Source organism: Mustelus asterias, chromosome 1, assembly GCF_964213995.1.
Source record: "Mustelus asterias chromosome 1, sMusAst1.hap1.1, whole genome shotgun sequence".
NCBI classification, from domain to species: Eukaryota; Metazoa; Chordata; class Chondrichthyes; order Carcharhiniformes; family Triakidae; genus Mustelus; species Mustelus asterias.
In genome coordinates, this window is record NC_135801.1 from 38,146,531 (window position 1) to 38,172,803 (window position 26,273).

Consider the following 26,273-nt stretch of genomic DNA (forward strand, 5'->3'; position numbering starts at 1 on the left):
TTTCCATTCCTTGGAAGTCTACTGTCAATAAGGGCAGACATTGACAGTGTGCCTGTGCAGCCTTCGGTTACCTGAAGAAGAGAGTGTTTGAAGACCAGGACCTCAGACCTGGCAATGAGCCCACGATCTACAGAGCAGTAGTGATATCTGCTCTCCTATATAGCTCAAAAACATGGACTATGTACAATAGGCACCTCAAACCTGGAGAAGTACCGCCAGCGCTACCTCCGCAAGATCCTGCAAATCCATTGGCAGGATAGACACACTGTCAGCGTTCTTGCTCAGGCCAACATCCCCAGCGTCGAAGCATTGATGCTGCTCGATTGGCTTTGCTGGGCAGAACACATCATCCATCTGCCTTGCACAAGACCGCTGAAACAAGCGCCCGACTCAAGAGCTTCGACACAGCAAGCAAGCCCCTGGAGGGCAGAGGAAATGCTTCAAGGACACTCTTAAAGGCTCTTTTGGAAAAAGTGCAATATTCCACCGACACCTGAAATCTTTGACCCAAGACCGCCAGGAAAAGCATTTGGGAAGTAATTGAGCATGTCTAATTTCATCATTGAGAGCAAGCTGAAGCCAAGCTTTGACACCAAAACAAGCGTGTGACAGCTCGGACACCCTACCCACCCACTCCTAAACCACTGTCTGCCCCACCTATGACAGAGACTGTTGGTCATGCATCGGACTCCCCATGCACCTGATAACTCATTTTTAGTGTGGAAGCAAGTCATCCTCAACTCCGAGAGCCTGCCTAAGTAGAAGTGACTTTTCACCAAAATCCAGTTCAGAATTCCTCAGGCATAGGTTCTCTGTAATGCAAAAGGAGTTGACTTTATTATTATATACCTGCTGCTTTGAATAATTGATAGAAAGAAAACAATTTACACTATACTCACTGATTTTCCCTCTGCACTCTCATCCGCCCACTTGCATGGTGGCATAGTGGTTTGCACTGCTGCCTCACAGCGCCAGGGATCCAGGTTCGATTCCCGGCTCGGATCACTGTCTGTGTGGAGTTTGCACATTCCCCCCGTGTCTGCGTGGGTTTCCTCCGGGTGCTCCGGTTTCCTCCCACAGTCCAAAGATGTGCAGGTTAGGTGCATTGGCCATGCTAAATTCTCCCTCAGTGTACCTGAACAGACACCGGAATATGCGACTCAGGAATTTTCACATTATAGTGTGAATGTAAGCCTACTTGTGACTAATAAATGAACTTTAAACTTTAAAAGAAACCAGGTGAAAATCTCTGTGATTGCTATAGTAATAAGTTGCACTGTGCCAGATATCACTAACATTGGGCAGCACAGTGGCACAGCGATTAGCACTGTTGCCTCACAGCTCCAGGGACCCCGGTTCAATTCCAGCCTTGGGCGACTGCCTGTGTGGAATCTGCACATTCTCCCAGTGTCTGTGTGGGTCTCCTCCGGGTACTCTGGTTTCCTCCCACAGTCCAAAGATGTGTGGGTTAGGTGGATTGGCCATGCTAAATTGTCCCTTAGTGTCCAAGGATGTGTACATTGGATGGGATTAGCCATGGTAAATGTGTGGGATTACAGGGATAGGGCAGGGAAAGATCCTGGGTAAAATGCTCTGTTGGAGAGATGGTGTGGACTCGATGGGCCAAATGGCCTCTTCAGCACTGGGATTCTATGAAATACTCACTTATTCATTGGGAGTAGTTTTCCTGGCTCGCTGCGCTGGTTTATTCGCGTAGCAAGCCAGGAAGATAGCATGGGACGGTAAAAAACCAATTCACGCCAAATGCGTGAATTGGTTTTTTTACCGACCCACGCTATCTTCCTGGCTCGCTATCCTGTTTTGCCGGCGAGAATGACTTCATGCCCAGAAGCAGTGTGAAGCCTTTTTATATCAAAATAACCAAACTTAATGGGACTTAACTGCTCCCGCATGGCTTCTTCCAGCCTTACTGCTGTTCTGAAGTAGCGGGAACGAGGCACCTTGGCCACGCCAGGGGTTCAGAGGCCACTGAAGCCCTTGGGTGGTTGGGGGCATGGGCAGTGCCTATCGGGCATCCTGGCAGTGCTTACCTAGCACCCTGACAGTGCCCGATTGGCCAAGGGCAGTGCCAAGGGGTTGGGGCCTGAGTAGGGGTGGGGCTATGACAGGGGGGCATGCACGATGACGGAGACGGAGGGGGTTCTCCCAGTTCGCTGTCAGATTGGGACGCCCTGCGCAATGGCATCCAAGTACTCTGCAACTGACCTCCCCAGCGTCCTTAGGCTCTGCCCCTCCTTGCCGATGCAAAGCTCCCAGCTGTCAGAAAAAGACATTGTCAGAAGATTGCAGTGCCGAATTTGCTCAAAAGACTGGTGTAAAACACTCCCATTCCATCGGTTTGAAACAACATTAGAGCAAACATATAACTGTTTCCTACTTTTTTTGCTAGGATTTGGTGGTCCTTGAATAGATTGTTAGTATTTATCTCAAAATTTTAAAACTTTTTTTACGAAAGATATCTTTGCCAATAAATTTGGGGGATGTTTGTATGATGTACCAATCATCCGTGTGCCAAAATCTGCATGAGATACTGGTTAAATTACCTTCAATTGCAATTGTTTTACCCAGCAGATAGAATAGACATTCATCTCATTGCTCAGAACTGGAGCTGAACAGTTGTAAAAATCCCTAGGGGTGAAATAACTCACTGTATTGTCCAATGAAAAGATTGTTTAGATTACTCATACTTTTTCCACCATCACTGGTTAGATCCAAAATGGAGTAATGTGCCCAATACTGCATCACACCTTTGGAAGGACACCTTGGAGATTTACTATATTGGTACCAGGAATGGGGAGCTTCAGTTATTTGGAACAAATAGAGAATCTGAAATTGTTCCCCTTAGAGCAAAGAAGATTTAATAAAGGTGTTCAAATTATGAAAAATGTTGATAGTATAGTTGTGGAGAAACTCTTTCCACTGGCAAGGTGGTTTGTAACCAGAGGACACAGACTCCACAGATGACTGGGGAAGATAAGAAGAATTATTTAATGCAATGAATGTGATGACCAGGAAAGCACTGCCTGAAAGGCTGACAAAAGTAAATTGAATCGAAGTTTCCAAAAGGGAATTGGATATATACTCAAAGAGAAAAAGAACTGAAAGGATAGTGAGTCAGTGGAACTCTTTCAAACATCCTGCACAGGTGTGATGGGCCAAATGGCCTCCTTTTGTCCCACAAGATTCTATCTTTTTAAAGATTTGTATTCTGTTTTTCCAGCTGAATCTTTTTGCACAGTCAAATTTAAGGATTTCAGAAACCCAAAGTTTCAATAGTATTATAAATCAACCCACAAGGTATCAGGTATGTGCTACGTCTGAATATTTTCTGTGCTTTCATTTCTGATTTGTTAAATCTGCTGAATGTCAAATGTTACTATGCAATAACAGGAAAATTGAACTAGATGGCTTGGAATTTTAAAAGCTGTCCTTTCTTGTATTTACTTTGTTGTCTCTGGGAAAGATTCCTAATGTTCTCCCATCCCTGCACAAAATAGAAACCCATTATAGACAATTATTAAGTGTGCAAAAATATTTGGTTACAATGGATAAATCTCATTATATAAAATAATTTGTCAAATGTCATTATTGTCAGAAAGCTGCAAATAGCGTCTCTTTTCACATATGGATCACCTCATCTGATTGCTTACTCGTGCCCCAAGGAAGTACCAGGAACTGGACAGAAATCAAAATACAGTCATCAAACCCTGTTTCCTTGCTAATCGTCAACATTGGATCAAAAAGACTCATACACACAATTAGGCTGCACACAATAGTCTCTGTTCATTGAGGCTTGCCTCCTCATTTTACCCTACACTTGTGGAATGGAGTCCCTCGAGTTACATATAACCAACTGTCTTTCTGTAATGGATGACACAGCACAGTTTCACCATGATGATCATTAGCTTCATTTCTCAGAAAATTCTATGCACAGAAGTACAGAGAAATTACAACTGAAACAGGCTATTTGGCCCAAATAGCTGTTCTCTGTGTTTACTTTGCAAACAAACAATGTTGATCATAAGCGTCCACCCTGTTCCCATATCCTTTAAACTGCTTCACAGTATCCAATCTCATCTTGAATGTTGATAGCTTTTGCCTTTGCCACTAATCCCCAGTGGGGAATTTCAATACCTCATGACTATCTGTGTGAAGTCTCTCTTGCCCTCAGTTATTAAATCTAGTCATTAAATAGATTATCACCTCGTTCACTGAGACTGCTAGTGATCAGGTACTTGTGTATCCATCATAAGATTAGATTATCCCAGATCTGATAAGGAATTTGACTTACACTGAACGCTTTATATAACAAGATGCTTTCCTCTAACTTCTATAAATAGTCACTAATTAATGAAGAAATTAGGGAAGTCACATGATGGCGCCACCTGGTCTGTTTTAAATCACGACTCATTTTCACTCAATCGTTTCCTCAAGGACAGAGTATATAAATCTGCAGCATATCGCCTTGTGCCAAAGATGTCACCAGAAATCCGAAGAGGACACAGTCTTTGACACACAGAGCAATACAGAAGATGGAACAATGTATAAAAAAAAAAGAGCAATTAGGCAAAGGCATGAAGCCGTGTGCTGAACTCCAGCATGATTTAATGAGCAGCTGAATGGTATTCATTGTGCATACATCATGTGGAATAGGGAAAATACTTACTAATATAACAGATGCGACATACTGCATCACAAAACCTCTTCTTACTGACAGGACCTCATTAGAATTATTTTACTCTGTTTCCTGCTTAATGACCAAGTAGAATGTGAGGCTAACTGGCTGCTGGGCAGGGAAATCTGTGCTACAAGGCTTCATGGAAAACAAATTGACAAGATTGGGGTCATAGAATGAGTTAAGGAACTGGAGAAATCGTGAGAGGGAAGGGTGCTGAATAGCATGAAGACAGAGGCAGTTTGCAGCAGTATTGCCTGAGGGGGGTCAAAGGGGACGCATTCATTCTTCTTCTGGCCCATGAGCAGTACTGGAACTGTAGCTTGCAACTCCTACCTCCCTTGAGTTGCCACGTTTTCCAAATCCATAGAAACCCTGGACCATTGCCGTTAAATCCAAATTGATGATAAATTCTGGAGTACAAACCCTCAAGTTAATATTATAATTACTGTTCTGCCTCTTGGGAACAAGCTAGTCATCTGAACCCAAACCCACAACAGTGGAAATGGAAGTAGGCACTTTCCCGTAGTGGTTTGGGGTCAGGTTTCCCATTTTTAACAACTTAACACTCCATAACATTGTTCCAACCACCCTGGAGGGTTAAAATTACCCCTATTTTCTTTGCTCATGCGAGGTGAAGTAATTCGGACTATTGTTCACAGAATTTTAAGACATTTATTTAGAAACATAGAAACATAGAAAAACTACAGCACAAACAGGCCCTTCGGCCCACAAGTTGTGCCGAACACATCCCTACCTTCTAGACCTACCTATAACCCTCCATCCTATTAAGCTCCATGTACTCATCCAGGAGTCTCTTAAAAGACCCTATTGAGTTCGCCTCCACGACCACTGACGGCAGCCGATTCCGCTCGCCCACCACCCTCTGTGTGAAAAACTTATCCCTAAGATCTCCCCTGTACCTACCCCCCAGCACCTTAAACCTGTGTCCTCTCGTAGCAGACATTTCCACCCTGGCAAAAAGCCTCTGAGAGTCCACCCAATCTATGCCTCTCAATATCTTATACACCTCTATTAGGTCTCCTCTCATCCTTCGTCTCTCCAAGGAGAAAAGACCGAGCTCCCTCAGCCTATCCTCATAAGGCATGCCACTCAATCCAGGCAACATCCTTGTAAATCTCCTCTGCACCCTTTCAATCTTTTCCACATCCTTCCTATAGTGAGGCGACCAGAACTGAGCACAGTACTCCAAGTGGGGTCTGACGAGGGTCTTATATAGCTGCATCATTATCCCCGGACTCCTAAACTCAATCCCTCGATTGATAAAGGCCAGCACACCCTACGCTTTCTTAACCACCTCCTCCACCTGCGGGGCCGATTTTAGAGTCCTATGGACCCGAACCCCAAGGTCCTTCTGATGCTCTACAGTACTAAGAGTCTTTCCCTTTATATTGTACTCCTTCATCCCATTTGACCTACCAAAATGGACCACGACGCCTTTATCTGGGTTGAAGTCCATCTGCCACTTGTCCGCCCAGTCTTGCATCCTATCTATGTCCCTCTGTAACTTCTGACATCCCTCTAGACTATCCACAACCCCACCAACCTTCGTGTCGTCGGCAAACTTACCAACCCATCCCTCCGCTTCCTCATCCAGGTCATTTATGAAAATGACAAACAGCAAGGGTCCCAGAACAGATCCCTGGGGCACACCACTGGTGACCGACCTCCATTTAGAAAAAGACCCATCTATACCCACTCTCTGCCTCCTTTGGGCAAGCCAGTTCTGGATCCACCGGGCAGCAGCCCCTTGGATCCCATGCCCTCTCACTTTTTCTCGAAGCCTTGCATGGGGGACCTTATCGAACGCCTTGCTAAAATCCATATAAACCACATCTACCGCCTTCCCTTCGTCAATGTGTTTAGTCACATTTTCGAAGAACTCCACCAGGCTCGTAAGGCATGATCTGCCCATGTATTCTACATTTCAGCATTGCTGCCTCACAGTGCCAGGAACCTGGGTTCAATTGCGGCCTTGGATGTCTGTCCGTGTGGAGTTTGCATATTCTCGCTGTGTCTGCAAGAGTTTCCTCCAAGTGCTCCAGTTTCCTCCCACAATCCAAGGATGTGCTGATAAAGGCAAAATACTGTGTATGCTGGAATCTGAAAGAAAAACAGAAAATGCTGGAAAATCTCAGCAGTTCTGACAATACTCTATTCTCTATTCTCTCTCCACATATGCTGTCAGGCCTGGTTTTCCAGCATTTTCTGTTTTTGTGCCAAAGATGTGCAGGTTAGGTGGACTGGCCATGCTAACTCTTAGAATCCCTACAGTGCAGAAGGAGGCCATTTGGCTCATTGAGTCTGCACGGACCACAATCCCACCCAGGCCCTATTCCCGTAACCCCACATATTTACCCTGTTAATCCCCCTGACACTAGGGTCAATTTAGCATGGCCAATCAACCTAACCCGCACATCTTTGGACTGAGTGAGGAAACCGGAGCTTCCGGAGGAAACCCACGCAGACGTGTGGAGAATGTGTAAACTCCACACAGACAGTCGGAATTGAACCCGGGTCGCTGGCACTGTGAGGCAGCAGTGCTAACCACTGTGCCACCATGCCGCTCAGATTGCCCCTTAGTGTCAGAGGGATTAGCGGGGTAAATACATGAGGTTACAACTGGTTGTCCAGCTAGTTGAAACCAGTTCCAGGGCCTTGTAAGTTGTGCCTATAAAAAAAGAGTGCTGCCTGACTGAGAGGAGTGCTTTTGGAGTTGGATGAACACAGGGAGTTAGGTGAAACAGGCAGCAGAGGCTAAAGCGAGAGTGCTGATTGGTAAGTGTAATTTTTTCTTTTTGCTCTTGGCATTGTAGTTGTTGTACACGACTATCGTGTTTCTGTGTAATTTCTGCGGTTTATAGTTTGAAAGGGTTATACTCGGAAGTAAAAGGAGCAGGAAAGAAGGGCCTTAGAGAATTGGATATAATCTGAAACAAATCATCTTTCAAAAGTTTAATTTAAAGGGGTAAGACATGACAGGAGAGCTCCAAACCGTGGTTTGCGCTTCTTGCTCCATGTGGCAGGCTGGGGACAGTTCCAGTCCCCTGGGTCAGCACATGTGCGCGAAGTGTCTCCAGCTACAGCTCATGGAAGCTCGAGTTTCAGAGCTGGAGCAGCGGCTGGAGACACTATGGAGCATCCGCGAGTCAGAGAGTATCGTGGATAGCACGTATAGAGAGTTGGTCACACCGCAGGCTCAGACTCCGCAGGCAGGAAGGGAATGGGTGACCACCAGACAGAGCAAGAGAGATAGACAGGCACTGCAGGAATCTCCTGTGACCATTCTCATTCCCCTGCAAAACAGATATACCGCTTTGGATACTGTTGAGGGGAATGACCTCTCTAGGGAAAGCAGCAGCAGCCAAACTCGTTGCACCACGGTTGGTTCTGCTGCAGAGGAGAGGGGTAAAAAGTGTGCCAGTGCAATAGTTATAGGGGATTCAATTGTAAGGGAAATAGACAGGCGTTTCTGTGGCCACAAACGAGACTCCAGGATGATATGTTGCCTCCCTGGTGCTCGGGTCAAGGAGGTCTCGGAGCGGCTGCAGGACATTCTGAAGGGGGAGGGCGAGCAGCTAATGGTTGTGATACATAATGGTACAAATGACATAGGTTAAAAAAAAGGATGAGGTCCTAAAAGCAGAATACAGGGAGCTAGGAAGAAAATTAAGAAATTGGACCTCAAAGGTAGTAATCTCAGGATTACAACCGGTGCCACGTGCTAGTCAGAGTAGAAATGAGAGGATATATTGGATAAATATGTGGTTGAAGAGATGGTGTCAGGGGAGGGTTTCAGATTCCCGTGGGGTGGCATTGGGACCGGTTCTGGGCGATGTGGGACCTGTACAAATTGGACAGGTTACAACTGGGCAGGACTGGGACTGATGTCCTTGGGGGAGTGTTTGCTAGAGTGGTTGGGGAGGGTTTAAACTAATATGCCAGGGGGATGGGAACCTATGTAAAAAGTCCGAGAAGGAGGGAGCAATGACAAAATGTAGGGAGAAGGTTCCAACTGTATCAAAAATCAGGAAAAAAGTTAAAAGGAAGGAGAACTCAGGAGATGTTATTAATGGAAGTGTTAGAATTCAAAAAGAAGGTACAAAGACTAGCATAAGGGCACTTTATCTGAATGCTCGTAGCATTCGAAACAAGGGAAATAAGTTGACAGCACAAATCACTGCGAACGAGTATGATTTGGTGGTCATTACAGAGACACGGTTGCAGGATGGTCACGACTGGGAGTTGAATATCCAGGGGTATCAAACTGTTCGGAGGGACCGACAGGAAGGTAAGGGAGGCGGTGTAGCTCAGATATTTAAGGATGACATCAGGGCGGTAGTGAGAGATGATATAGGTTCTATGGAAAAAAGGTTGGATCAATTTGGGTGGAAATTAGAAATAGTAAGAAGAAAAAGTCACTGATAGGCATAATCTATAGGCCACCAAATAATGACATCGTGGTGGGGCGAGAAATTAACAAAGAAATAACTGATGCATGTGAAAATGGTACAGCAATTATCATGGGGGATTTTAACCTACATATCAATTGGTCAAACCAGGTCCATCAAGGCAGCCTTGAGGAGGAGTTCATAGAATGTATCCGTGATAGCTTCCTTGAACAGTATGTAATGGAACCTACAAGGGAGCAAGCAATCCTAGATCTGGTCCTGTGTAATGAGACGGGAATAATTAATGATCTTGCAGTTAGGGATCCTCTCGGAAGAAGTGATCACAGTATGGTTGAATTTAAAATACAGATGGAGCATGAGAAGGTAAAATCCAATACCAGTGTCTTGTGCTTAAACAAAGGAGACTACAAAGGGATGAGGGAAGAGTTGGCTAAGGTAGACTGGGAGCAAAAGCTTTGTGGTGGGACAATTTGAGGAACAGTGGAGAACTTCCAAAGTGATCTTTCACAGTGCTCAGCAAAAGTATATACCAGTGATAAGGAAGGACTGTAGAAAAAGAGATAATCAGCCATGGATATCTCAGGAAATAAAGGAGGGTGTCAAATTGAAAGAAAATGATACAAAGCGGCAAAGATTAATGGGAACCTAGAGGATTGGGAAATCTTTAAAGGTCAGGAGAAAGCCACGAAAAAAGCTATAAAGAAAAGTAAGATGGATTATGAGAGTAAACTAGCTCAGAAAATAAAAACAGATAGCAAAAGTTTCTACAAATATATAAAACAAAAAAGAGTGGCGAAAGTAAACATTGGTCCTTTAGAGGACGAGAAGGGGGATGTAATAACTGGAAATGAGAAAATGGCTGAGGTATTTGAACAGGTATTTTGTGTCGGTCTTCACAGTGGAAGACACAAATAACATGCCATAGGAGACAGAGGGTAGTGGTCGAAGGATCTTTTTCCGGCTGGAGGTCTGTGACCAGTGGTGTTCCGCAGGGCTCTGTACTGGGGCCTCTGCTATTTGTGATATATATAAATGATTTGGAAGAAGGTGTAACTGGTGTAATCAGCAAGTTTGCGGATGACACGAAGATGGCTGGACTTGCGGATAGCGAAGAGCATTGTCGGGCAATACAGCAGGATATAGATAGGTTGGAAAATTGGGCAGAGAGGTGGCAGATGGAGTTTAATCCGGATAAATGCGAAGTGATGCATTTTGGAAGAAATAATGTAGGGAGGAGTTATACAATAAATGGCAGAGTCATCAGGAGTATAGAAACACAGAGGGACCTAGGTGTGCAAGTCCACAAATCCTTGAAGGTGGCAACACAGGTGGAGAAGGTGGTGAAGAAGGCATATGGTATGCTTGCCTTTATAGGACGGGGTATAGAGTATAAAAGCTGGAGTCTGATGATGCAGCTGTATAGAACGCTGGTTAGGCCACATTTGGAGTACTGCGTCCAGTTCTGGTCGCCGCACTACCAGAAGGACGTGGAGGTGTTAGAGAGAGTGCAGAGAAGGTTTACCAGGATGTTGCCTGGTATGGAGGGTCTTAGCTATGAGGAGAGATTGGGTAAACTGGGGTTGTTCTCCCTGGAAAGACGGAGAATGAGGGGAGATCTAATAGAGGTGTACAAGATTATGAAGGGTATAGATAGGGTGAACAGTGGGAAGCTTTTTCCCAGGTCGGAGGTGACGATCACGAGGGGTCACGGGCTCAAGGTGAGAGGGGCGAAGTATAACTCAGATATCAGAGGGACGTTTTTTACACAGAGGGTGGTGGGGGCCTGGAATGTGCTGCCAAGTAGGGTGGTGGAGGCAGGCACACTGACATAGTTTAAGACTTACCTGGATAGTCACATGAGCAGCCTGGGAATGGAGGGATACAAACGATTGGTCTAGTTGGACCAAGGAGCGGCACAGGCTTGGAGGGCCGAAGGGCCTGTTTCCTGTGCTGTACTGTTCTTTGTTCTTTATGCCAAAAATTGATGACAGGAAGGCTATGGCAGGTGAGATCCTAGGAATTATTATTATCACGAAAGAGGTAGTGATGGGCAAGTTAATGGGGCTAAAGGTAGACAAGTTTCCTGGTCCTGATGGAATGCATCCCAAGGTACTAAAAGAGATGGTGGGAGAAATAGCAAATGCCCTAGTGATAATTTACCAAATTTCGCTGGATTCTGGGGTGGTTCCCGCTGATTGGAAAACAGCAAATGTGACGCCACTGTTTAAAAAAGGAGCTAGACAAAAGGCAGGTTACTATAGGCCGGTTAGCTTAACTTCTGCAGTAGGGAAAATGCTTGAATCTATCATCAAGGAAGAAATAGCGAGACATCTGGATATAAATTGTCCCATTGGTAAGATGCAGCATGGGTTCATGAAGGGAAGGTCATGTTTGACTAATTTGGTGGAATTCTTTGAGAACATTACATTGTGCAGTGGACAATGGGGAACCTGTGGATGTGGTGTATCTGGATTTCCAGAAGGCATTTGACAAGGTGCCGCACCAAAGACTGCTACGTAAGATAAAGGTGGCCAGTGTTACGGGTAATGTATTAGCACGGATAGAGGATTGGTTAACGAACAGAAAGCAAAGAGTGGGGGTAAATGAGTGTTTTTCTGGTTGGCGATTAGTGACTAGTGGTGTGCCTCAGGGATCAGTGTTGGGACTGCAATTGTTTATGATTTACATAGATGATTTGGAGTTGGGGACCAAGTGTAGTGTGTCAAAATTCGCAGATGACACTAAGATGGGTGGCAGAGCAAAGTGTGCAGAGGACGCTGAAAGTCTGCAAAGGGATGTAGATAGTTTAAGTGAGTGGGCGAGGGTCTGGCAGATGGAGTACAATGTTGGTAAATGTGAGGTCATCCATTTTGGTAGGAATAACAGCAAAATGGACTATTAATTAAGTGGTAAAATATTGCAGCAATTGTCCTTGTGCAGGAATCCCAAGGAGTTGGTTTGCAGGTGCAGCAGGTAATTAAGAAGGCAAATGGAATTTTGTCCTTTATTGCTAGAGGGATAAAGTTTAAAAACAGTGAGGTTATGTTGCAGCTGTATAAGGTGCTGGTGTGGCCACACCTGGAGTACTGTGTACAGTTTTGGTCTCCTTACTTGAGAAAGGACATACTGGCACTGGAGGGGGTGCAGAGGAAATTCACTAGGTTGATTCTGGCTTATGAGGAGAGACTGAGTAGACTGGGGCTATACTCATTGGAATTCAGAAGAATGAGGGGAGATCTTATAGAAACATATAAGATTAGGAAGGGATTGGATAAGAAAGAAGCAGGGAAGTTGTTTCCACTGGCGGGTGAAACTAGAACTAGGGGGCATGGCCTCAAAATAAGGGGAAGCAGATTTAGGACTGAGTTGAGGAGGAACTTCTTCACACAAAGGATTGTGAATCTGTGGAATTCCCTGCCCAGTGAAGCAGTTGAAGATACCTCATTGAATGTTTTTAAGGCAAGGATAGATAAATTTTTGGACAGTAAAGGAATTAAGGGTTATGGTGAGCAGGCGGATAAGTGGAGCGGAGTCCACGAAAAGATCAGCCATGATCTTATTGAATGGCGGAGCAGGCTCAAGGGGCCAGATGGCCTACTCCTGCTCCTAGTTCTTATGTTCTTACCTTATGTTCAATGATAGGGCCTGGGTGGGATTGTTGTCGGTGCAGGCTCAATGCGCTGAATGGCCTCCTTTTTCACTGTAGGGATTCTATGATTTAAGTACCACACAAATAACCTATCCATTTATAAAAAAGAAATAAACTTCTATTTATACAAAACCTTATATCCCAATTTTGGAACTTGGTCACTGTTGCTATGTTGTCAAATGAAATTGGTTAACTTAAATGCCAAAAACTCAGGTTTAATGTCTCATCCATATGCCATCCTCAGTGCTGAACAGAAACATTTTGTGATCAAGTCCTGCAGTGGGACTTGAGGCTGCAATCTTTTACATCAGAGTCAAGAGTGCTAGCAAATGAGCCAAGCTGGCAATTGAAGTTGCTGATTTCCTGTCATACTTCAAATGCCATGTTTTATATAAAATATCAACACATCACAATCTTCAAAAAGTACGTGGAGAGAAAGAAAGCCAATTATTTTCTACTATATTTTCTGGCCTTGAAATAATCTGAAGGGGAACTGGGATGATGATGAGGAGAGGAGCTAATCAGCTGTCAAAGAACAAAGAACAAGACAGCACAGGAACAGGCCCTTCAGCCCTCCAAGCCTGCACCTAGCCTGTGTTCCTAACTAGACCATCCGTTTGTATCCCTCTATTCCCAGTCTGTTCATGCGGCTATCTAGATAAGTCTTAAATGATCCTAGCGTGTCTGCCTCAACCACCTTGCTTGGTAGTGCATTCCAGGCCCTCACCACCCTCTGTGTAAAATACGTCCCCCACATATTTGTATTGAACCTTGCCCCCTTACCTTGAACTTGTGACCCCTTGTGTTTGTCATTTCTGACCTGGGAAAAGCTTCCACCTGTTCACCCTATCTATGCCCTTCAGAATTTTATAAACTTCTATTAGGTCGCCCCTCAACCTCCGTCTTTCCAGGGAGAACAACCCTAGTTTACTCAATCTCTCCTCATAGCTAATATTCTCCATACCAGGCAACATCCTGGTAAACCTTTTCTGCAACCTGTCAATCTGTCAAGCTGGAAAAACCTCCACCAACAAAAATAATCAGATTCCAAGCAATCTCAGAAGTCACAGTGGTTCTAAACAAACAAGCTGTCTAGACAAATATTACAACTTCAAACTGATCCAGGATTATTTTAGAAGGTGATGAATTAACACACTCAAGTCTCGCAATGCTCAAAATATCTTGACCTCAGTGATCCTCCTGCACCAGAATAAAACATCTTCCTCAAGCTATTAGCTTTATTTTTGCACTGAGACAGCTGAGATTTGGGTTTTTGAAAAGGGCAATAAATGGAGTAACCATGTTACCATCATAGGTGCAATATGTTATCCCACTATATAACTTGCCCAATTATTATCTTAATTGATTTAACGCTCACTAATCAAATCCCGGCAATGCATTTTGAATTCAATACAGCGAATGTAACAGTTGAAATTTTCCAGGTTTGTAAGGAATACAACAGGATTTTCAGAAAGTGTGACATTATGAAACAATTTGCAATTGTCGCCCTGTTAACACCTCATCAAATCTGTGCTGGCCAAACATAAACACACTCTGGAGAAAGTAGGATCAATGTGTGCCATATAGCTGCTGTAAAATGTTCAAATTAACAAGATGATTTTTGATGAATTAAACAATTCACATGTTTACATATGTTCTTAGATGCTAATTGTTTCAGTGTAAACAGGTAGTGTATTTATGTGTGAGTAGTATTTATAGAGCCCCATTAACACTTGATTCAGAACATTTAAATGTATTCATTGTAATTTATACACAACAATTCTTGTTATAAACAAGGTCACCTATTTTTAGGAATGTTCTTGGATGCTCTTGTTTTAATTATATCCTTGTCTTTCACAGCAAATAATGAAACGACTGATTAAACGGTATGTCTTGAAAGCACAAGTTGATAAAGAAAATGATGAAGTTAATGAAGGTAAGGGTCAACAACATTCAGGTAGATTATTGAGCAATATATATTTCCTTGGAAAAGGGACTCCATCACTTCCCAGTAAAATGATCTGAAAAATGTTCATGGAATACAAATATTCCTGCGAAGTATCCATTTCTTTCTATCCCACAGCTCACATAGGAGACTATAGAAGAACTGGATACTAGCATTCTCAGCATGCTCTGTTACCCCCACAGCATAAAAAATGGGATTGGTGTTGCATTACCTATGTTTTAAAATTCCTTTTTTGCATTAATAAATGTATTGGGCAAAAATCTTCCTGGAAAAATAATGGCAAGTTCACAACACATGCTGTTTTTAATGCATGAATCAGACAGCAAGCTCAGGGAAAGAAGAAATGTGGCATGAACTGCAAATCTCCATAATTTACTCATTGATTTACATGACTCTGCCATTTGCTTTGCACAAACAGCAGCTCACCCTCAACCTTCCTGTCATTTTTATGACTAGTTGGATTTTTTTTTTAAAACATGGATGAACAGAATCACAGAATTGCCAATTAGCTTTTAACAACAAAGAAAAATTATTACACATCAAAAGTTTGACTCCCACTTATCTTCACAAATGTACACTGAGGTTAAGGATAACACACAGTCCCTGTAACCCAACAAGCTCACTGTGGCTACACTTTGAAACCAAGTGGTAGATGTCACCCAACCAGACATCTGTGGATTTCTCCTCAAATTCCCGCAGATGATTGTCACACAAAGGTTTCCAAACTCCACCCTCAAAAGACACACCTTAGAATCTTTCTACAAACGATGCTTTCCCTCAACTGTTTTCCGCAAGGAATCACCTCCAGGATTTCCAACTCTTCTTTCAGCATTCCTTTGTCTTGAATTATCATGTGTGTTGAAACTTCCACACACAATCTCTCAGGTACTCAGTTCCTAACAGAATACTATTGCTCCAAAGTCTGGAATAAGGACATCAACCTTATGATTGCTTCAGGTATCAGGCTTTTCTCTAGCCACTTTCACCCAGTCTGCCCTTTCCAGTTCTGTCTTTAACTTTAATGAACAGTATCCTGTTCTAATTCCAGTTCCTCTTTGATCCTTTGACTTCATTTCCTTAAGTTCCTCTTTTTATTCCCTGGTTTCTAGTGCCAGCTGTCCTTTAGTTTCTGGGACTTGCGTTCTTGCCTATTACTCCATTGTTCTGCTTTTGATAATGGCAGAGCTAAGAGAGCTGTTCTCTCTCGAGCTGCTAAGCTCCTTTTGCCTGGGTTCAGTTAAACTAAAAACCCAGGGGTGGGATTTTCCTCCCCTCCTCTGCTTTTCGACAGTGGCAGATGGCGCACTGCTTGTTGGCAGCAGGATCTTATGGTCCTGCCATTGGGAATGGAGTTTCCCGTTGAATACATAAGAACATAAGAACATAAGAAATAGGAGCAGGAGTAGGCCATCTAGCCCCTCGAGCCTGCCCCGCCATTCAATAAGATCATGGCTGATCTGACGTGGATCAGTACCACTTACCCGCCTGATCCCCATAACCCTTAATTCCCTTACCGATCAGGAATCCATCCATCCGCGCTTTAAACATATTCAGCGAGGTAGCCTCCACCACCTCAGTGGGCAGAGAATTCCAGAGATTCACCACCCTCTGGGAGAAGAAGTTCCTCCTCAACTCTGTCTTAAACCGACCTCCCTTTATTTTGAGGCTGTGTCCTCTAGTTTTAACTTCCTTACTAAGTGGAAAGAATCTCTCCGCCTCCACCCTATCCAGCCCCCGCATTATCTTATAAGTCTCCATAAGATCCCCCCTCATCCTTCTAAACTCCAACGAGTACAAACCCAATCTCCTCAGCCTCTCCTCATAATCCAAACCCCTCATCTCCGGTATCAACCTGGTGAACCTTCTCTGCACTCCTTCCAATGCCAATATATCCTTCCTCATATAAGGGGACCAATACTGCACACAGTATTCCAGCTGCGGCCTCACCAATGCCCTGTACAGGTGCATCAAGACATCCCTGCTTTTATATTCTATCCCCCTCGCAATATAGGCCAACATCCCATTTGCCTTCTTGGTCACCTGTTGTACCTGCAGACTGGGTTTTTGCGTCTCATGCACAAGGACCCCCAGGTCCCTTTGCACGGTAGCATGTTTTAATTTGTTTCCATTGAGATAGTAATCCCATTTGTTATTATTTCCTCCAAAGTGTATAACCTCGCATTTCTCAACGTTATACTCCATTTGCCATATCCTCGCCCACTCACTCAGCCTGTCCAAATCTCTCTGCAGATCTTCTCCGTCCTCCACACGATTCTCCGTCCTCCACACTCCTCGCCGCTGGGAAACCTGCGAAATCAGAGGACCATAAGACCCCACCAGTGTAAATGGCAGCAAAATTTTAGCGCAGGTCTTTTCCCTGAATGTGACCCCTGGTTACTAAGCAACAACTCACTCTCTCCAAATCCTTGTTTACCTTTCATGCCACAAACTCCCTTAACACAACAGGAACACATTTTAAAATGAAACCAAAGACCTTTGTTTAACATAGATCTAACTAGAGTTTTACCCTTATACAGAAATGTATAAGAAATATAACTAAATATAAATATATATTTATATAAATATATATATAAATATTACTAAATTAATGTCACTTAAATCTAGGCTTTATTTCTAACACCCAAGAACGCAAACATAGATCATTTAAAACTTCCTGACACATGGCAATGCCTCAATCAATCAGTCGATTTGCCAACAAATCACTGTTTTTCTCAGTAAGTATAAATTGTTACTCGCTTTGAAATTTGGCATTCTTTCACCTGTTCTGATGAACGCAAAACAAAAAAACTTGGGCACGTGTCTCTTTTTTCAGCAACGCTCATGTTCTGCACTGCCAATACTTTTTCACAATAAACCAGACAGTGAGGAGTAAAGATCAATTAGCAGTTTCCGCTCTTGATCATTAAACTCCGACTGCGAAGTATATTTGTAGAATCAGAAAAGTAAAACTGCAGTGCAGTTCAAGGTTGTATAACTTCCTAACACTATTGTCCAAGCTTATACATTATTAACTGTTACAAGGGGTTGAAAACAAAGACATCCATTGAATTATAGCTTAGCAGGTGTTATTATCTTCAGAAGTGAGAAAATTGGCAGAAAATGGCTATGATGTAAGTAATACACTTCAGTGGTTCCAATGATTTGATAAACTTGAAGAGTGAAACTTCAGGAAGAAGCATTGATTCAGGGACAGGCTTCAATGGGCTGAATGGCCTTCTTGACCTAACTTTTTTTTTAGGTTCTTATCACAGTTGATCTTGATTGTGCCTCAGTCAATAAACAACATTTAGACAACTAAATCTGGCTCTCTTATCTGGGAGATCAAATCAAAGTCTCTATTTTTGGTGGCTCTGTGACTGCCTCAAGGATAAGAGTCATAATATAAACTCAGGGACCTGACTCATGGAAACAACAATATAAAAAGAGTGTTAGCGCCCTTTTATTTCTCTCCAATTGAAAAGCAGTTCTCTATGAATTAGAAAAACCTTTTTTTTAAATAGTTACCGTATAAAGTCAGTTAGTGTGTTTTTTTTTGGCCTTTACTTTTGTTGTAGTATTTTTCTTAAGTTTCAAGTGAAAACCGGAAGTGGGCTGCTAAGGAGTCTGGGAAGGGTTTTTTAAGTGCGCGAAATATAAAAGGTAGGCTGCAGTATACAGCGGGCAGCGTCGGGAGCAGGCAGGGGAGTGTGTGGGAAGCAGAGTGTGAGCTATAAGGGCTTTGGCTCACAGGGCTTAGCCAGAAAGGGCGAGCAGGGGTGAGTTTAATTCATTTTTGCTGTTTCTACCTGCTTCTGGCAAGGTATCTAGAGGGGATGGGTGTGCAGGCAGTGCAATGTTCCTCTTGCAGTATGTTTGAGGTGAGGGACGACGTCAGTGTCCCTGCTGATTACACCTGTGGGAAGTGCACCCATCTGCAGCTCCTCCAAAACCGTGTTAGGGAACTGGAGCTGGAGTTGGATGAACTTAGGATCATGAGGGACGCAGAGGTGGCCATAGACAGAAGCAGATTTAAAACAGGAATTTCGGGAGCTGGGCTGGAAGCTGAGAGACAAGACAAAACATGTGGTCATCTCTGGTATGTTACCGGTGCCACGTGATAGTGAGTTGAGGAACAGGGAGAGAGTGCAGTTAAACATGTGGTTTCAGGGATGGTGTAGGAGGGAGGGTTTCAGATACGTGGATAATTGGAACACATTCTGGGGAAGGTGGGACCTGTACAAACAGGACGGGGTGCACCTGAACCAGAGGGGCACCAATATCCTGAGACGGAAATTTGATACGGCTCTTTAGGGGGGTTTAAACTAATTTGTCAGGGGAGTAGGAAAAGGAGTTGTAGTCCAGAGGTCAGTGTTGAGGGTGGTGAGGTATTGGGGAAGGTGTCAAGGTCAAGGGTGGGTACCGGTAGACAGGAAGGTGGGTTGAAGTGTGTCTACTTCAATGCAAGGAGCATCCGGAACAAGGTAGATGAACTTGGGGCGTGGATTGGTACTTGGGACTACGATGTTGTGGCCATTACGGAGACGTGGGTAGAACAAGGACAGGAATGGTTGTTGGACGTTCCAGGGTATAGATGTTTCAGTAAGTGTAGGGAAGCTGGTAAAAGAGGTGGAGGAGTAGCATTGTTAATCAAGGATAGTTTAACGGCTGCGGAAAGGCACTTCGAGGGGGATCTGCACACTGAGGTAATATGGGCTGAGGTTAGAAATAGGAAAGGAGTGTCACGTTGTTAGGAGTTTACTATAGGCCCCCAAATAGTAATAGAGATGTGGAGGAAGAAATTGCTAAGCAGATTATGGATATGTGTGGGAGTCACAGGGTAGTTGTCATGGGGGACTTTAACTTTCCAAATATTGATTGGAACCTTTGTAGGTCAAATAGTTCGGATGGGGCAGTTTTTGTGCAGTGTGTGCAGGAGGGTTTCCTGACACAATATGTGGATAGGCCGACAAGAGGTGAGGCCACATTGGATTTGGTACTGGGAAATGAACCGGGCCAAGTGTTAGATTTGGTTGTGGGAGAGCACTTTGGAGATAGTGACCACAATTCGGTGTCTTTTGTTATTGCAATGGAGAGGGATAGGGCTGTACAGCGGGGCAAGGTTTACAATTGGGGGAGAGGTAATTATGATCGATTAGGCAAGAATTAGGGGGCATAAGATGGGAACAGAAACTGTCAGGGAAAGGCACTAATGAAAAGTGGAACTTCTTCAAGGAACAAATACTGGGTGTCCTTGATAGGTATGTCCCTGTCAGGCAGGGAGGAAATGGCCGAGTGAGGGAACCATGGTTCACGAAAGAAGTGGAATGTCTTGTGAAAAGGAAGAGGGAAGCTTATGTAGGGATGAGGAAACAAGGTTCAGATGGCTCGATTGAGGGTTACAAGTTAGCAAGGAATGAGCTGAAAAAGGGGCTTAGGAGAGCGAGGAGGGGACATGAGAAGTCATTGGCGGGTCGGATCAAGGAAAACCCCAAGGCTTTTTACTCTTATGCGAGGAATAAAAGAATGACCAGGGTGAGGTTAGGGCCGGTCAAGGACAGTAGTGGGAACTTGTGTATGGAGTCAGTAGAGATAGGCGAGGTGATGAATGAATACTTTTCTTCAGTGTTCACCAAGGAGAGGGGCCATGTTTTTGAGGAAGAGAAGGTGTTACAGGCTAATAGGCTGGAGGAAATAGTTGTTCGGAGGGAGGATGTACTGGCAGTTTTGAATAAACTGAAGGTCGATAAGTCCCCTGGGCCTGATGAAATATATCCTAGGATTCTTTGGGAGGCAAGGGATGAGATTGCAGAGCCTTTGGCTTTGATCCTTGGGTCCTCACTGTCCACGGGGATGGTGCCAGAGGACTGGAGAGTGGCGAATGTTGTTCCTCTGTTTAAGAAAGGGAATAGAAATGGCCCTGGTAATTATAGACCGGTTAGTCTTACTTCGGTGGTTGGTAAATTAATGGAAAAGGTCCTTAGGGATGGGATTTACGACCATTTAGAAAGATGCGGATTAATCCGGGATAATCAGCACGGATTCGTGAAGGGCAAGTCGTGCCTCACAAATTTGATTGAATTTTTTGAGGAGGTAACTAAGTGTGTTGATGAAGGTAGGGCAGTTGATGTCATATACATGGATTTTAGTAAGGCGTTTGATAAGGTCCCCCATGGTCGGCTTATGATGAAAGTGAGGAGGTGTGGGATAGAGGGAAAGTTGGCCGATTGGATAGGTAACTGGCTATCTGATCGAAGACAGAGGGTGGTGGTGGATGGAAAATTTTCGGATTGGAGGCAGGTTGCTAGCGGAGTGCCACAGGGATCAGTGCTTGGTCCTCTGCTCTTTGTGATTTTTATTAATGACTTAGAGGAGGGGGCTGGAGGGTGGATCATTAAATTTGCTGATGACACCAAGATTGGTGGAGTAGTGGATGAGGTGGAGGGCTGTTGTAGGCTGCAAAGAGACATAGATAGGATGCAAAGCTGGGCTGAAAAATGGCAAATGGAGTTTAACCCTGATAAATGTGAGGTGATTCATTTTGGTAGGACTAATTTAAATGTGGATTACAGGGTCAAAGGTACGGTTCTGAAGACTGTGGAGGAACAGAGAGATCTTGGGGTCCATATCCACAGATCTCTAAAGGTTGCCACTCAAGTGGATAGAGCTGTGAAGAAGGCCTATAGTGTGTTAGTTTTTATTAACAGGGGGTTGGAGTTTAAGAGCCGTGGGGTTATGCTGCAACTGTACAGGACCTTGGTGAGACCACATTTGGAATATTGTGTGCAGTTCTGGTCACCTCACTATAAGAAGGATGTGGAAGCGCTGGAAAGAGTGCAAAGGAGATTTACCAGGATGCTGCCTGGTTTGGAGGGTAGGTCTTATGAGGAAAGGTTGCGGGAGCTAGGGCTGTTCTCTCTGGAGCGGAGGAGGCTGAGGGGAGACTTAATAGAGGTTTATAAAATGATGAAGGGGATAGATAGAGTGAACGTTCAAAGACTATTTCCTCGGGTGAATGGAGCTATTACAAGGGGGCATAACTATAGGGTTCATGGTGGGAGATATAGGAAGGATATCAGAGGTAGGTTCTTTACGCAGAGTGTGGTTGGGGTGTGGAATGGACTGCCTGCAGTGATAGTGGAGTCAGACACTTTAGGAACATTTAAGCGGTTATTGGATAGGCACATGGAGCACACCAGGATGATAGGGTGTGGGATAGCTTGATCTTGGTTTCAGATAAAGCTCGGCACAACATCGTGGGCCGAAGGGCCTGTTCTGTGCTGTACTGTTCTATGTTCTATAAAGGAAGGAAGAACTTGGTTTTTATGTAGTATCTTTCACAACCACAGGATGTCCCAAAGGTCAAATGAATTATTTTTAAGTACAGCAGTCAATTTGTACGCAGTAAAGTCCCACATACACCAATGAGAGAAATGATCATTCAAACTGTTTTTAGTGGTGTCGATTGAGGGACGCTGCTCGTCTTTCATAATTGAAGATGATCATGACAGTTTCAGATACAAAGTTTTCCAAGGTGACCAATCTGTCCAATTTGAGCATGGAAAGATCTGTTCCAAGTTCAATAGACATGTATTGTTGGTCTGGAAGAGGTGCTAGTGACTCTGGACTTCTGAAGCTCAGTATTTTCTGGTGGCCAGAAAAATTCTATTCTGTTCGTAGGAGTTGGCACTTCTGTTGTTGAAACTATGTCATGTAGAACATAGTTATCTCATCTTCCTTTAAGTGCTTTTTCTAGCTTCCATGTCAACATTTCCTTTCAATTAGCTCTCTTTAGGAGAGCTTTGTTGGCAAGCACTCATCAGACATTCTGACAACATATCATGCCCATCTTATCTTGTTGCAAGAAAAATCTTCCCAGGACATTAGGAGAACTTTCCTGCTTTTCTTCATATAGTGCCAGCGGAAGTCTCAGCCTAGTTTATGTGCTGAAGTTTCCAGAAATCTTGAGGCCAAGAGAAATCTTGATGCAGAGACAAGGGTGCTAGCACTGAACCAAGGTCCTAAAAGAAATAAAGCTTTGGACTTGGGAGTCAAAAAACCAAAGTGTCATGATTAAATGCCCTAATTCCAAATTTTAACTCCTGTCTTCAAGGCTATATTTTATCTCTTATATTTCATAGCATCTTGTAGCCATGTGAGTAAACTCTAAAGCACATTTACACCTGTAGTTGCCCAATGGTCTGTATTATTTAGTAGGTAGCTTTGAAAGATGATTTCACAGGATGGTAGAAGTTATGATTCCTGTCGGCACCGATTTTTATAAAGTGATGAATTTCCCAAACAAACCGATGGACAAGACTTTGCTTTTTAAAACTTTTATACTGTAACAATCAAACCAAAATTCAAACATTAATTAAAAGGCAAACAATACTTCAATCAGAAATGTAAATTTTACAAAGAACAATCGTAAGGTTTCTTCCAGCTCTGCAGCAAAGTTTCACCACACCTCACCACGCTGGGTTGAATCTTTCAATGGCCTTTGCCAACCACTCCACTCCATCCAATTTTTCTAGATATTATTTTCACCAGAAAGGCACACTTTGTCAAGTCTTCTCTCCCCCTCGTCACCTCAGTCCTAACAGCATGGATTCCCAGAGACTTCTTCATCCGACATTTTGAATAAACATCATGAAACAGTTTATTTGGCTACTGTAAAACTGCCTTTTTCAGAGAGTTGCTTTTACCTTATCCACTTTTCCACTGACAGACCACCCCTTTTTCTGGGAGAAGTTCATTTCTTCTGCCACAAGAGTTTCTGAGTGTCTTTGTTTCTGTCCAGCTGCAACAGAACACCAGCTGTATATCAATATCCCAATTATTTGTATGTTTGCTTTTTCTTTCGCTAACTCTCATTTCCATAGCAACCTGAGTTACATGAGAGCTTCTCACAAGTCTAATGACAGTATTGCCAGGAACCACTTTAGCTTGTCCCAGAGGCCAACTTAGTTTCACTTTTGATTTAAAGGAACATTTCAGATCATAAGCATCTTGCAAAGTTTAGTGTTCATAACATATATTAAAGATGCGTTCAGATGTATAGACAAAGTCATTCTTTTACTCCCAGTTTAAATGAAATGTAGATTTGATGGGAGGTATGATAAGGAATAAATAGGAATTGTTAGAAGATGAAGAATACATCACTGCCAACTGCAACAGAGTGAAGTCAATTTGCTTCTAATGATATAACTTTCAAAAGCTTTTTCTTCTAGTCAGTACTTCCTATCATGTCATTTCATACTCTTTTTAAATTATATTTTATAAATCACAGCATCTTAAATCAATATGTGTTCTACGGTTATTCCTGTGGTGTTAATGTTTTCACTGATGTTTACCATGTTATTTCCCAGGTGAACTAAAAGAAATTAAACAGGATATCTCCAGCCTTCGATACGAACTTCTCGAAGACAAGTCTCAAGCAACTGAGGAGCTGGCTTTCCTCATTCAAAAACTTGGTGAAAAACTTAATACCTGTCTGACAAAACAAAAAACACCAGTGACTTAAACTGAAAATGGACTTTGCATTTATCAATGTATAGAAACAGCACAATTTAATGCAATAATGTTTATAAATGATAAATTTGAAAGTCAGTATATTGAGCATTTAGCATCTCTAGTACAAAATAGGTAATTACTGTACTAATAATAAACTTGTAATTCATGTAGAGCAGTGAGAAATACCTTATCTTTACAATTTACAGAATTTTGGATTGTGTAGAATTCAATTTGTAGCATTTTATAAGAAGTTACTATCATTACTAAAGAACTAGAATACAAAACAAACAGTATTCCCACTTATAGCTCTTTGAAGGTCATTTTGACTATTTTGTGATCACATCAGAGGTCGTTAGCTACTTTATTTATACTGAAATTTCAAATGTAATTTAGCTATGTGCTAGTCTACAGATTACTTAGTTCACTCTCTCTTTTATGATGTTCTATACCAAACATATGGCAGTCACTGAACTGTAATACCAATAGAGAAGTATTTAACATGAGAACTTGTCAGGGTCTGCAATTTACTATTTGCTATTACAGACAGGTTAAGTTTATACATCACTCACTGACTGACATTTATTATCAATAATAATTCAGGACTATTTCATCCAAGATGTGGAATAAGACAACACAGTAGGAGGCTATTTGGCCCATGGTGTCTACACTGACTCTTTGAAAGTCCTACCCAAACATCTCCAATCTCTGTTCTTTCCCATAGCCCAGTAGTTTTATTTTCCAAGGGTATATCCAATTCAATTTTGAAAGTTACTATTCAATCAGCTTCTACTACCCTTTCAGACAGTGCATTCCCAATCATGATAACCACTGCATTAAAATAAATTCTCCTCCCCGCTCCTGGGGTTCTTTTGTAAATTACCTTCAATAGGTTTCCTCTGGTTACTGATGTTCCAGTCAGTGGGAACGGATTCTCCTTATTTACTCTATCAATAGAGTATCAATTTAACACCTCTATTAAATTTCCCCTTAACTTCTCTACTCTAAGAACAGCCCTCACTTCTCTTGTGTCGTCACATAAATGAAGTACCACATTTCCATTCTAGTAAATCTCTTCTCCAAGATCTCCGTCCTAATGAATGGTTCTTATCATTGTACATGGTATTCCAGATTAGGCCTAATCAACAACCAATGTTGTTCATTGATTATGAGCAAGCTTATTCCCTTCAGGCCACACAGTGAAGGTTTAGCTGGAAATGTGTTATAGAAAAATGGATTAGTGCCCTATAAATCTTGGCAAGAAGAGTCGGCAAGGCCACTTCCCTGCCAAAGCCAGCTGTCCCTCAGTGATGTAAATGTTAATTGGCTGAAGGTGAGATTTCCACCCCTCATTCGGGAGAAAATCCAGCCTCAGAGAGCTGTCAATCAGATTGCTGGGACTACAAACATTGCTGGGACTACATACAGTCCCCAGATTCCAAGTCCCAGAACCAGGGTGGAACTAAGGGTTAGGGTTTCGTGGCAGAGATGAGGGAAGCCCAGGAAGTGGAGGAGAGAGGATGGGATTCTGATGGAAAGGCCAGACAGGGAGGGAGCACCCAAGGGCACAGACTTGTGAGGGTGGAAAGGGGACCAGTGAGGCAGGCACCCCACCCTTTCCCAACTAAGGCCACACACAAACACCTGCGAAGATATCAGGTGAACGTAAAATTTTTTCCCTAGTCTGCAAAACTTAACTAAGGAAGACTTGATGTAATGTTGAACCATCCATTTATTTTTTAAATAATTTAAACAAGAAGATTAAAAGCTGATTTTATACAGAGTACATAATTATATTAAATATTTCACACTATTTCCAGGTCAGTGTAACAAATGTTATACATTGTTAAACAGTTTGGTACATGAGGGTGAAGGCTACTTGGTGGCAAAGCTGGACCAATGTTGGTCAATGAATGTTAAGGCTTGTGTAAAGGAGAGAAAGGGAGGGAAACAATGAGATACAGTTTGTGCACTGTGGCTCTCTTATGCTTTTAAGAGGATCTCGAAGAGCCTCTTCATAAT

General features: G+C 43.1%; 1 protein-coding gene across 1 annotated transcript in view; it reads left to right on the forward strand.

Moving 5' to 3' along the window:
• LOC144506104 (short transient receptor potential channel 3) overlaps positions 1 to 24,264 on the forward strand; it is a 121,695-nt gene extending 97,431 nt beyond the window's left edge. The window contains exons 9-11 of the mRNA XM_078231957.1: positions 3,242 to 3,325; positions 14,639 to 14,714; positions 24,110 to 24,264. Of these exons, the coding sequence (XP_078088083.1) occupies positions 3,242 to 3,325; positions 14,639 to 14,714; positions 24,110 to 24,264 (315 nt within the window). The remainder of the gene's footprint in view (positions 1 to 3,241; positions 3,326 to 14,638; positions 14,715 to 24,109) is intronic.
• Positions 24,265 to 26,273: the final 2,009 nt, after the last annotated feature.